Source organism: Notamacropus eugenii, chromosome 1 (genome assembly GCF_028372415.1).
Source record: "Notamacropus eugenii isolate mMacEug1 chromosome 1, mMacEug1.pri_v2, whole genome shotgun sequence".
In the NCBI taxonomy this organism is placed as follows: domain Eukaryota; kingdom Metazoa; phylum Chordata; class Mammalia; order Diprotodontia; family Macropodidae; genus Notamacropus; species Notamacropus eugenii.
Window position 1 is genome coordinate 312931673 of NC_092872.1, and position 14058 is coordinate 312945730.

The 14058-nt window shown below is 35.2% G+C and overlaps 1 protein-coding gene across 5 annotated transcripts in view; it reads right to left on the bottom strand.

Annotated features, from left to right (window-relative positions):
• Positions 1–14058, bottom strand: part of PALS1 (protein associated with LIN7 1, MAGUK p55 family member) — a 114314-nt gene that overhangs the window by 41537 nt on the left and 58719 nt on the right. For all 5 annotated transcript variants that reach the window (XM_072629548.1, XM_072629546.1, XM_072629549.1 and 2 more), the window contains exons 3-4: positions 1966–2174; positions 879–956 (exon numbers count right to left, since the gene is read on the bottom strand). In XM_072629548.1, coding sequence (XP_072485649.1) covers positions 879–956; positions 1966–2174 — 287 coding nt within the window. The remainder of the gene's footprint in view (positions 1–878; positions 957–1965; positions 2175–14058) is intronic.

Consider the following 14058-nt stretch of genomic DNA (forward strand, 5'->3'; position numbering starts at 1 on the left):
ACAGGAGACAAGATGAGACTACAGTCCTAGTCACCAACACAAAGAAAATCAAGATAAATGCTCCACTTGAGCTTAAGTACTCAGTCTGGACTGGAGGCTCCACCTTTCACAAAATGTGAACAAGAGAATGGGTCCTCCATTGTACACAGCAAATACTTCTAAATGGATTTTTATTGCTGTTGATTACTTGTTTTCGTCAAAGGGTATGACATGATAACTGCCCCCAAATAAGATGAGTGTGGCAAGGTTCTGTTTTCTTTTTGGTGTTTGACTCAGGTTTTTAAAACTGGACTGGTGAAGGTAAGGAACAGTCTAAGTAGATTGGAGGCAAACAGCTCCAAAATTCTACAGTGCATCTTCAGGATTCTGATCATATATATGAATTAAAAAAAAGTTCTTGCAGATATTGAATTATCTGTCTCTGCCTTGCTCTACAAAAAGAAACTGATTTTAAAATTAGTGGCAGAGGTAGGGAAGGTCACAAGAGCATTACATATATGTAAATTATGTAAGGCTTTTTTAAAAAAATTGTATCTTCCAGCGAGGCTTTTATTTTTTTTTTTTTATTAGAACCATCCTGGCACCTCCTTTCTCTACCTGCCACTACTGCCTACCCCTCCTGCCAACATCTATGTGAAAGAAAGCCTTTTATAATCCACCTGAGAATTCAGTGAGATTGGCTCCAATGTGTGGATGAGATGAAGAGCTCCGAACATGCACTGGCTTAAAACAAATTCAAATAAAAGTGCATACATTAGAGAAAAAGTAATTGGGTGGTTTTCACTTCATAAATACATGTCAAGTCATATGTTACATAAAAGTTAAATGGTAATAAGATATATTGATTCAATAACAGCATCAGCTTGTCTAGTTTCTACCTGAATATGAGGAGCATTTAGCAAAGCATTTAACTCCTGTCCTTCCTTCTGATGACTTGGTTTCAAAACTGCTTGTACCTACAAAAGAAAAAGAAAACCATTCAATATTTCTAGATTGTAGTACATACCTATCAAGCAATACTTAAAGAAGCTAATGATAGAAGATAGTAAATATAAAATAGCCAAATACTAATATTGCTGCTACTCCTACCACAACCACCCCCACCACCACCACGGAAAGGTAGAGAGTAAAAACAAGATTCATGCTGAGGCTTCAATCTCATCACTGTGGCAAAATCTGTGTTGTTTAACAGGCATTCCTTAGAAAATATATTAGATCACAAGACACATTCCTAAAGGAAATCCTTCTAGTGTAAGCTGTAATTACTAAGATGATTGGATATGGATTGGTTCTCGTTTTTTTCATCTGTAAAATCATGGGGTGGGGATGAGACAACTGCAAGAAGCTATCTAGTTCTAAAATTCTTATAATTCTAAGACATGCCACCTAAGTCGTGTAAAGAGGGCTAGATTTGAGTTCAGAGGATTCAAGTTTGAATCCAGCTCTTCTACATAACAGAGATTTCTTTGTATCTATTTCCTCATCTGTAAAACAAGGCGTTTGGACACCCCACCCCCATGTCTTCCTAAGGTCCCTTACGACTCTAAAGTTATAACTCTACAGTGATTTTAGGATAGGAAGAGGTAAATATAGATGCTAGACTCTAGCATCTAGTGGAATAGAAATGAAATGATCAGGAATGAATGTGAGAAAATTGATTTTTTTTCTTATAGTTTAAAGGTTGTGAGGCATTTTGTCTCTATAATACCAAACATATTAGTATTAACAAGATTATTACAGACTTGTAAGGTAGATTTTATAGAGTAAACAAAAAGCAAAGAAATTTTTTAATGTAACATAGCATAGGCAATTTAACCTTTAAAAAAAATAACTACAATCAACATTCTCTAATGGAAAGTCATTATCATTAATATATAATTGTTTTAATTTTAAACACCTGGAAATACTGGTCCCAGAAGGAAAATAAGGCTGTTAGAATGTCAACAAGGCATACAGAATACATACCTCCTGTGCAAGGTCTTGTGCATTTGAGATAAGAGGAAATGGAGGGCTGGCTTTATTCATATGCACCGTGACAGCATTGTGTATCTTAAATGCATTCTGGAAATCAGTATTCTGTACAAGTTGTAAAAGCAGAGCAATGTCATCCTGACTCTGGGAATCTACCAAAGTGTGTTGAATATGCTTGAGTGAAGAGAACAGGTCTTCCACTTCTGGCAGGGGGAAAAAGTTGATCAATATTAATATTAATCATTTAACTTGTATTGGAAAATATGTTCTTTCAAGTTTTCCACTTCAGCAGGCAGAATATTGGGATTAGTAACAGTATTCTAAATTTTTCACTATTTGATAGAGTAGCATTACCATCATTGAGAACAGAAGGGTTCCAATAAATTTTCCAGATAATGGATGCTTTCCTTTTAATTGCTTATATTGGTTATCTCTGATTCTTAAGAGATTTAAACTAAAACTTCTCTACCTTCATGAAAATAGTACATTGAACATATTTTCAAATTTTGATTATTCAGGGATAATGTTTAATACTGAACTGTGTCTTAGCACAGCGGATGTATTCAAATGTTATTGAGGCGTAATGAGGTGTTCAAGAGTTCATACACTAAGTGCCTCTGTATAAATTTATTTTCATGGAATTATGTTAGTGTTGAGTTTTTTGGGGGGATGAGGCGGGAGGGAAGGCAATCAAGGTTAAGTAACTTGCCCAGGATCATACAACTAGTGTCTGATGTTGGATTTGTACTCAGGTCCTCCTAACTTCAAGACCAGTTCTATATCTGTTGTGCCACCTAGCTGCCCCGATGTTAGTTTTTAAAGTTTTTCTTCCATTCTGACTCCAAAAATTGTCACTTGTTGCTGGAAATGTTGCGAAATGATAAATTTCAGTTGAATAAAGACTAATTTTCATGTCTAACATATCTCAGGTACCTAGGCAATTAATGGACTTTAATAAAGATTTCTACTTTCTCCAGAATTTAGCTGAATGATGTCATTAAAGGGAACTCAGAGAAATAAGAAAGGCTAGTAAGTGCCAGCGAAAAGTTTACTGGACTCTAGGTAAATCAGTCACCTCTCTACCAAAGGAAAAGAGAGTTAGAGGCTTCTGTCAGATTAAAAACAGAAACTTTGGTGAGTAATTTAGTAAGTGACTTGTGAAGGTCAGAAGTAAGAAGAATGTAAGGGAATAATGTAAAAAATGAAACTAACCTATACCACTATAATATTGTATAGAAAAACAATTGTGAATTGAGAATTCAGATTAAAGAAATAACCAATCATAATACTAGAGGACTGATGATAATGTTTTAAATCTCTTGACAGAAAGATAATAAGACCAAAATGGGATGAGTTTCCAGATACAACTAGTGTGTGATTGGGGAGTAGTAAGTGTGATGCTAAAAGAAATGCTATTAAAAATGCATAAAGGAGTAGAAGGAAGTTCATAAAGGAATATAAAAGAACAATAATACAGAAATACAGAAGCTAGGTGGCAAAGTGAATAGAGTGCTAGACCTGACATCAGAAGACTGATCTTTGCCACTTGCTAGCTATATGACCAGGAGCAAATCAGTTAACTTAATCAATCAATCAATTTTTATCAAGTATCTATTATGTGTCAGGCACTCTGCTGTGCCCTGGGGATACAAAAAGAGGTGAAAGACAGGCTCTGCCCTCGAGCAGTTTAAAATTTAAAGAGGGGGAGACACTATTCAAACAAAAGTATATAAAGTAATCTATATACAGGTAAGGAATAATTAACAGAGGGAAGGCACTAGAATTTAGAGGTGCTAGGAAGGGCTTCCTGTACAAGATGAGATTTTAACTGGGAGTTAAAGGAAGTTAGGGAAACAGATGGGGAAGAGGCAGAGAAAATGCCTGCCTGGACTCAAGTCATGCAATAGCCAGAAAGTCAGAGTATATAGTGGGGACTAAAGTATAAGAAGACTGGAAAGAGGATAACTTATGTAGGGCTTTGAAAGCCAAACAGAGCATTCTGTATTAATGTCTGAGGCGATAGGGAGCCATTGTAGTTGACTGAGCAGGGGAATAATGCACTATCTGTGTTCTAGAAAAAACACTCTTGATGGATGAATGGAAGACGGATTACAGTGAGGAGAGACTTAAGGCAGGCAGATTCACCAGCAGGCTGTTGTAAAATACTCTAGATATAAGATGAAAAAGAACTGCACTCCTAAAGTTAGGAGAAGACGACATATTTGAGAAACATAGAGGCAAAATCAACAAGCCTTGGCAACAGCTTGCATATGAGAGGTAGGAGATAGTGAGGAGTCAAGGATGATGTCAACGCTTTTAGTTCAAAGGACTTGGAGGCTGGTGCTGCCCTCTAAGAGTAACAGAGAAGGTAGAAGGGAAAAGGGTTTAGGGAGAAAAGGGTTTAAGGGGGAAAAGAGAGCTTTATTTTAGGAATACTGAGTTTAAGATATCTACGTTCAATTTGAGAGAGCTGAAAAGCAGTTGGGAATGGAAGATAGGTCAGCAGAGAGATTGAGGCAGGATGGGCAGACTTGAGAATCATCTGCACAGAAACTGTAATTAAATCTACGGGAGTTGATGGGATCATGAAGTAAAGTAGTACTGAGGGAAAACAGAAGGTAAACAGAAGATATAGAAGAGGATCCAGCAAAGGAGAAAGAGAAGGAAGGCCTGATCAGGTAAGCAGAAGTAGAACCAGGAGAAAGTCTTGTCCTGAAAACCAAGAGAGAAGAGGAAGAGGGTTTGATCAATACTGTGAAAGGCTACAGAAAGGTCAAGGAGAATGAGGACACTGGATTTGGCAACTAAGAGATCATTAGTAACTTTGAAGAGGGCAGTTTCTATGGAAATGTCAGAAGGGGGATTATGAGGAGTAAAGAACAGAAAGGGAGGAGAGAAGGTGGAGATACCTGTTGTGTCTATTGAGACTCCTTCTCAAAGAGTTTAGCCTCAATAGGCAGAAGAGATATGGGACAATAAACAAGAATGGAAGGGTAGAAGGATTTGAGTAAGGGTTTCTTCAATTATATGGAGACATGGCCTTTAGGGAAAGAGCCAGCAGACAGGGAGAGACTGAAAATAAGTGATAGAATGGGGATGAGAAAGGGGGCTATCTGTTGGGAGATGGAATGCACTGAGATTGAACAGTTAGAGGGGCTGATTGGCTTTGAAAGGAGTCATTTCATCATATGAGACAGGGGTAGAGAAGACATTATCAGAAGACATCTGACTGACAGGAGAAAAAGAAGAGAGAAGGGGCTCACAGCAAATGGTCTTTTTTCTGTAAAATATGAGGCAAAGATCTCAGCTGAGAGGGTAAGGGGACCTGGAGAAATCTGAGGAGGGATGAAAAGGTTTAGAAAAACTGTTCTAGGAAGTAGCATGGTAAGTTGACAAGGGAGGAATAGTAGGACTGCATAGCAGCAGTGAAGACCCAGCTGAGGTTGTATAATATCACCATGCAGTGGTGATCTAAGACTTGGCAAGGTATAATCAGCAACATGATTGAGGGCAGTTAGAGACTCAAGAGAGGAGGACAGTATAGAGTTGTGATGGTTTACCAAGAAGTGAAGATGGGAAAAGAGGAGAGAGTGGCTAAAGGGTAGATGACTACAGGTCACAGTGAGAATGAAAAGTAGGGTTTTGCAAGGGAAGACAGAGGCAGAGAAGGAAAGTCAATAGTTTATCTTCAGATAAGTGAATTTTAGAACTCTTGAATATGAATTTAAGACATCTGTGAGAGAAGGCAAGTCAGGAGTATAACCATTTTTGTGTGTGGTTGAAGTGGGGTAGAGGAGTAGTTCATGTGGAGTGAATAAGGTGAGGAATGAAGTAGTATGGGCATTTGACAGAAATTCAATATATACGGTGAAATCTAGGAGGGAAAGAGATGGGGAAAAAAAACTGGTAATCATGCACTCAAGCCATATATTCAATTCATTGAAAAAGGAAGGAGAGACCTACAGCTACCAGGATTTTGACTGAAATGCATGAATCTTAAAGAAAGACAAGCCTCAGTTTCAAATTTCCCTGTAGCCTCAGTTTCCCCACCTAAAATAGAGATAATAGTTCAAGGCTGCTGTGGGTATCAATTGAAACAATATAAATATTATTACCAGTAATATCATTACTGTTGTTATTAATATCATGTTAAAATGAATGCACATACATTAAAAACAAGGACACATAACAGATTGTTTCAAATGCAATGCTTTATTATTTTCTTTTTAGTTTACATGTCAATTTTATAATTTTAAAAAGTAACATTTTAAAAATTCTATTTATCTAATTTATAAGGGTCTGCATATCTAACATCCAAGTAATATATAAGGGAGTACATGCAGTTTAGAGGCTTCAGGAAAAGAGATTGGAAAATATTATTTCCTCTGAGGCTGTGCTTTTTTCTCAATAAATCTGAATAGCACACCAATTCAAATGCCCTATGAATTGGGTACTCAGTAGTTTGACAAACTTTAAAAATCTGATTTAAATGGAAAAAGAGACAATTGTGAGATCAATTCCATGGACTGCATTCAAGATCAATGTAATTGGGGAAAGGTTCCAGAAAACATTGTTAGGAGGAATAGATAGCTGCCCCAAATACTTTTATCCTTCATGCTTGGATAAGTTTTCATTAAATATGTATAACGAACAAATAAAACTGACAAATTACTGAATGCTTCAAAGAACCTACAATGTTTATTATACATATGCAGTTTGATCAAGAAGATATGGATCAAGAATACACACAAAGTGTCTGATGGAACAAATTCTGATAAAGTTAATCATGATACAGAGAACAATAAACAAAGTTTTCATTATCACATTAAAGATGAGGAAAATCTCAAGAAATAAAGTTGAGGACAAGAAACTATAGGATTTTTCACTCATAGTCAAAATATTACTGATTTCTGATGAAGAAAATGTGTCTACTATATTTTTTTAGCCCCTTTAATAAAATGAATTTCCCCTAGAAAAATCTATAAAATGTCCACTCTATTTTTGACCATGAGCACTTTCATTCAAATTCAGAAACTGCAAGATAACAGTGGCTGGTAAAAACAAAAGTCCCTTGTTGGTGTAAAAATTAAATATTTATACACACATATGTGATGTGTACACATATATATACATAAGAAAGATTTTTTGGAAGGAAACTCATAGAAGAAGATAAATGTTATAGGTGGCACTTATGTTTTACTGTCAGACTTACAAAGCCCCCAGAAAGAAATACATAAGATACAATGACATTTAAAATGACAAAAGAAGCAGGAAGGAAGAAAGCCGTAGTAGTAGTAATACCAGACAGCAAACTATACTACAAAGCAGTAATCATCAAAATACAATATACTAATTAAAACACAGCAAACTTTATTAAATCTGAGTAAGGAGTGCCACTTCTTTTTGTTCTGAGATTTTGCATTTAAGATTCAAGCCTTAGTCTTCCAGATCAATTATATCTCAAGATTAATTTTATCACTTTTGAGAGAAAAAAACAGCCTAGCCTATGTGGCAGAGCCTCAAGAAATGATATTCCTACCACATCCCAAATCATCACCATGATCACATTTATATGGAACCTGAAGGTCTGCAATACACTTCACATATATCTCATTTTAACCTTCATAACAACCCTAGAGAGAGAATTTTTCAAAGGTATGATTCTCTAAAAGGAGAAGGGGGAGGGAAGAAGGACATTTTGAGAACTGTAGATGATGTGAAAACAAGAGACAGCAATAATAATTTTTTAAAAATTCAAACCAATTTCCCATCTTCTCCTAGGTTGAACAACTTACAAGTACATTCCCAGGTAAGGTATACCAATTTTGACATTGGACCCAATATCAATATGCCTAATCACTTCTAACAAAAATAAAATTCAGGCTGTAATAATGAGGTAGTAGCAATGAAAGATTTGTGACTCAATGCTAGAATTATTAAATTCTATGATCCAGAAATACTGGTAGGAGCTATCAAAGATTTATGATCTCAAGTTAGTAAGTAACATTGGTTGTGTTAGAATAATTTAATCTTATAATAAGAACTAAACAAAAAATTTCAAAGTACTAATTTTGTGCACAAACAAAACCAATGAAGTCAAATTCAGAAGGAAAACAAGAAACTGGAGGGAAAGACAGTAAGTTGGATAAAAGGCTCACTTCTCAAATACATAGGACAATAAGCCAAATACATAAAAATAACAGTCATTTCCTCAGCTGATACATGGTCAAAGGATATGAACTGGCAGTTTTCAGGAGAAGAAATAATAACTATTAGTAGTCACACAAAAATGTTCCAAATCTACTTATTAAAGAAATACAAATTAAAGCAACTCTGAGATAACACATCACACTATCAGATTGTCAGAAATGGAAATGACACACAAACAAAACCAATGCAACCAAGATTAGAAGGAAAGCAGAAAGTTGGGAAATAATCTTTATAGCAAGTGTCTCTGATAAAGGTTTCATTTCTCAAATACAGAGAGAACTGAATCAAATTTATAAGAAGCTATTCCCCAATTGATAAATGATCAAAGAATACGAACAGGCAGTTTTAAAATGAAGAAATCAAAGCTATCTATAGGCATATGAAGAAATTCTCTAAATCACTTCCCCCTCCCAATCACTTTTAATTAGAGAAATGCAAACTAAAACAGCTCTGAGGTCTCACCTCACACCTATCAGATTGGCTAACATGACACAAACTGTTAAATGTTGGAGAAGATGTGTGAAAATTTGGTGGAGTTGTGAGCTGATTCAACCATTCTGGAGAGCAATTTGGGACTATGCCCAAAGGGCTATAAAAATGTGCATCCGTTTGACCCAACAATATTGCTTCTAGGCCTGTATCCCAAAGATATCGTAAAAATGGGAAAGGACCCACATGTACAAAAATATTTATAGCTACTACTTTTTGTAGTAGCCAAGAACTGGAAATTGAGGGGATGCCAATCAATTGGGGAATGGCTGAACAAGCTGTAGTATGTAAATATAATGGAATACTATTGTGCAATAAAAAATGATGAGCAGACAGATTTCAGAAAAATCTGGAAAGACTTGTACGAATTACTGTAAAGTGAAATGAGCAGAAATAGGAAAACATTGTACATAATATCCATAACATTGTATGATAATCATCTATGAATAACTTCACTCTTCTCAGCAACACAATTATCCAAGGCAAGAACAAAGGACTCACAATGGAAAATGCTATCCACATCCAGAAAAAAGAACTGATGGACTCTGAATGCAGATCAAAGCATACTTTTTTCACTTTATTTTTTTCCAAAGTTTTTTTCCTTATAATCTGATTTTTCTTATATAACCTATATCATACTGCCTACCACTTTAGGAATGGGGGAGGGGGAAATTGGCAGGGAAGGAGAAAAATTTGGAACTCAAAATCTTGTAAAAATGAATGATAAAAATTATCTTGATATACTTGGGAAAAAATACTATTTAAAAAAGGAAATGGAAATGACAGATTACAGAAAAGGAAAATGACAAACGCTGGAGGGGATGTGGGAAAACTGTAACACTAATGCCTTGGTGGAGTTGTGAACTAGTCCAACCATTTTGGAGAACAATCTGAAACTATACCCAAAGAGCAATAAAACTGTGCATACCCTTTGACTCAGCAATACCATTACTTGGTCTACATCCAAAAGAGATCAAAGAAAAGGGAAAAGGAACTATATGTATAAAAATATTTATAACAACTTTTTTGTATTGGCAAAGAATTGGAAATTGAAGGGATGTCCATCATTTGGGGAACAGCTGAATAAGATGCAGTTTATGGTTGTGATAGAATACTATTGTGCTACATGAGCAGGGTGGTTTCAGAAAAACCTGAAACTTATACGATCTCACACAAAGTGAAGTGAGAAGAACCAAGAGAACACTGTACACATTAACAGCAATATTTTAAGGATGATCAACTCTGAAAGACTTAGTAGATCAGACAGAGTAGATCAGGATGTAGATCCAAGGCAGTTCTGAAGGACCTTTGATGAAAAAAGCTGTCCACCTCCAGAGAGAGAAGTGATGACTTCAGAATGTAGACTGAGGCGTACTTTTGTTTACTTCATTTTTGTTTGTTTAATTTTGTTTGCAACATGGTTAATATGGAAATATGTTCTGTATGACTTCACATGTATCTATATCTACACACACACACATACACACAAAATCTTTATCAAACTGCTTATCTTCTCAAGAAGAGGAGGAGAGAATTTAGAATTCAAAAAAAATTTTTTTAATAACTGTTAAAAAATTTTTACAAGGAACTGGGAAATACTTTAAAAAATAATTTTTTTAAAAAAAGGAAAAAATAAACTTTGTCTCTTAAAGCATTTAAGAGCAAATTTATTGGTGCCAGGTAAAATTACAGCAACATCCAATGAATGTCACATCCCAGATGTGTTTTTTTCCTCCTTTTATTGTAAAGCCCCTTTTCACCTTTCTTCTTGGTGTTCTTTTTTGTTTACTGCTTTTCTTTGTACCAGTGATATTCTTCTTGCATCTAGGATCCTAAACTCTAAACAAAATGGGAAGCCTTCCTTATTCTTCCAAAATTAACAGAAGTGAGTCATGTCTTCTTATATTAACCCACAGAGGGATGCTCATATAGTGATCAACCCAAGACAAAGGATTTATTTTAAATATTATTTTTATGGGTTTTAATGTCAAATTAGTCACCTATCTTGCTTTTCCTGTGTCACAGTTGCTTCTTTCTGTAGCTCATTCTGTACCATTTCACCTCCCAAATCATTTCTGTAGTTATCTGACATAGTAAATAAAAGCATAATTCTAACTTAGAACTTGCATTTTAAGTAACACGGATGAATATCAACAGAGTAAGGTTTTGAACTGAATGGTTCTCAAAAACATTTAATAAATAAAATTTTGGAAGACTAACAAACTCATGAAGCCCAATTTTCCTTATACTAATATTTTTTATTTATAAATACCTAACTATATTTTAAACAGAAAAATAAGTTCATTATCCCTTTTAAAATGTTCTATTATTATAATTATTTCCCTTATATTGAACCTTCATAAATTCACCAATGTTTTCCTTAACCACTACTCAACTCAGTTTATACATGAAAAAATTAAATTACATGTCTACTTACAACAGGTGGAGCTTTGTCTTTTGGAAACTGAAGGCTTCCTCTCAATCAAACAATTCCGTCCATCCTTCCCTCATTTATAAGATTCTGACTGTTTCACTGCTAAGCACTACCAGGAATGCAATGTGTGTATTAATCAACACTACACTGGACTGCAGAGGAGTGTCTCTGCTCTAATTTAATGTAGGAGCAAACTATAAAGAGGGGAAAAAAGAGTAATTTCATGGAAAAGCTGCAACACTTAATTTTTCTATAAAAACTTGAATACTATATATCAAAATTAGAGGAAATACAATTGACAACAACAAATTTCAGAAACTTATCTTACAATGAAGATTTGTAATGAATGAGTTCCATAAATTCCTTATATGCCATTTCTAAAAACTCTCAAAATACACAAATATCTTTTATTAAATTTAAAACTGTTTTCAAACAAAGCAAGAAAATATTTTTAATTCCGTCAAGGGTCACTCTGAAGACCTTTACAGCACAGGAATTAAAACTAGATTATAAACAGATAAGGAGAGAGTAAAATGGAGGGGATCTAATGTTTTGTCTCCATAGAAGAATGATCCATGGATTCCATGAAAATTTGATAGAAATATGCCAAGTTATAAAAAAGAAGTATTCAATAGAACTGTACTCTAGTTTTCTGTACTTAGGGAAACTCTAATCCTTCACTAGATGGATTTGGCTAACCATCATGCTTCTCTTTATTTAAAGCGTTTACATGTTTGTACATAGGCAAAGTTCTTTGAGGATAAACATAAAGCTACTTAAAGAGGGAGTCCGGAGCAACCATTTTATCATTTCCTCCCTGGGTGCTCTTAGGGACTTCACCATTGTCTCCAGAATTCATATTCCTCCTAGATCATATCAACTCTGAAACTTGCACCTTCTTCAGTTCCGTCTCCCCGTGGGGCTCCTCTCTGATTAGAGAGGGTAAAGGGTAGACATCAGAGTCTTTCCCATATCTTCCATTTAAAGAGGGGACTACTCCTACTTTTCAGCTTCTTTTTATGCACTGTCTTCTACAATTAGATTGTTAACTCCTTGTTAACAGGGACTATATGGTGCCTTTCTTTTCATCTCTGGCAAATAGCACAAAGTAGGCACTTAATAAATGTTTATTGACTGACTGAATAAAGATTTAAGTTTGATGGAGGTAAAGTAAATGTCTAACTTAACCACAAAGCAATTTAAATAAAAACATGCAAAAGAATTAAACCAGAGACGAACTTTTTGAAAGGTGAAGTCACAGTTAAGTCTTATAAACCGTTTCAGGTAAAGGAGAAAAAAAATCAGGAATGCAGGTGGTTTTTAAAATTTTTTACCAACAAATGACAGAAAGCATTAAAGTTCTATATATATATAATTCATTTACAAATAAAGTTGCATCTTATCCCACTTTTTCTTATAAAAACATTTAAACTTCATCATTCATTCTCACAACTACAAACAACTATACTATCTCATTAGCAATTTGTGAAGAAACATTTGGTCATTTATAATTTTTATGGGAACCAGTTCCTCTCTACGAATAAATTCCCAGAAACAAAATGCTCCATTTATATAACCTAGTTTTAGATTGAATGCAGACAGATGTATAGGAAAATGGTAGATATATGTATAAGAATATATCTATATCTAAAAAAGGGCAACTGCTACTAGACATGTTATATATTACAAAATGTGACAACACTAATTTGCTGGTCAACTATTTTTGAGCTGGACAACACAATAATTATAAACTTATAACTGACCTCAGAGATCACGTTTTTCAATCCCAAATTACTACACACAATGAATATTCAAATAAACTACTACTAATTTCCTTCTTTGATCAAGGCATTCAAACCATTAAGACTATTTCCTCTTAAAGTATTAAAATACATTAAAATGGATGAAAATTTTAATTCTACATAAATGTTATGCTGGTGTACATGGCATTGCTTTTTTGTTATCAGCAATTTTTATAAGAAATAATACAGGAAACCAGACTAAAAATGGCAGAATGAGTAGAAGCAGAACAGCAGAACAAGAGTAACTATCTTCAAATTTTCAATATGAAGATTAAAAAAAAGCACACAAAAAGACATCTAGAAGCCTCAAGGATTATGTCAGCTTGGTTCACAGAAACCTTTCAGCATAAAGAATAGGGGCAATCCAAGGCAACCTCAAGACAACAGAGGTATACTAAACCCCCAATTAGGGAAAGAAATCACACCCAGGAGTGGGGTTCAAGGAAGTCTCTCAATAGAGCAGGTCAAGCTGAGGAAACTCTGAAACTTGTGTTGATCTGACCTGACTCGGGCCAGGTAACTACAAAGTTTAGCCTTGGAAAAGCAGGGAACCAATCATACCCTACCTACTTCAGATTGGGCAGGTAGGTGGTGCAGTAGATAGAGCACCAGTGCAGGAGTCAGGAGTACCTGAGTTCAAATCTCACCTCAGACACTTGACACTCACTAGCTGTGTGACCTTGGACAAGTCACTTAATCCCAATTGTCTCATCCTGGGTCATCTCCAGTTATGCTGATGAATATCTAGTCACTGGATTCAGATGGCTCTGGAGGAGAAGTGAGGCTGGTAACCTGCACAGCCCTCCCTCACTCAAAACAAAGTCAAGTGCAAGTCATGTCATCATTTCTCTGATAGCATGGTCTTCTTTGGCAACAAAGGATGAACATACACACCTACTTCAGATTAAGTCCCTAGGTCACATCCCATATACTGTACAAAAAGAAATGGAGAAACTGATAGTTTCAGTGAAACTTGAAAGACTCCCATGAACTAATGCACAATGAAATGAGCAGAACCATGAAAATAACTTAAACATTTTAAAGAAAAATAATTTTACTTTAAAAAAACTGAAGGAGTGGCAGAGCCAAGATGGCAGAGTAGAAAGATGGACCTGCTGTAACTCTCCTCCCGTGCCCCATAATATACCTGTA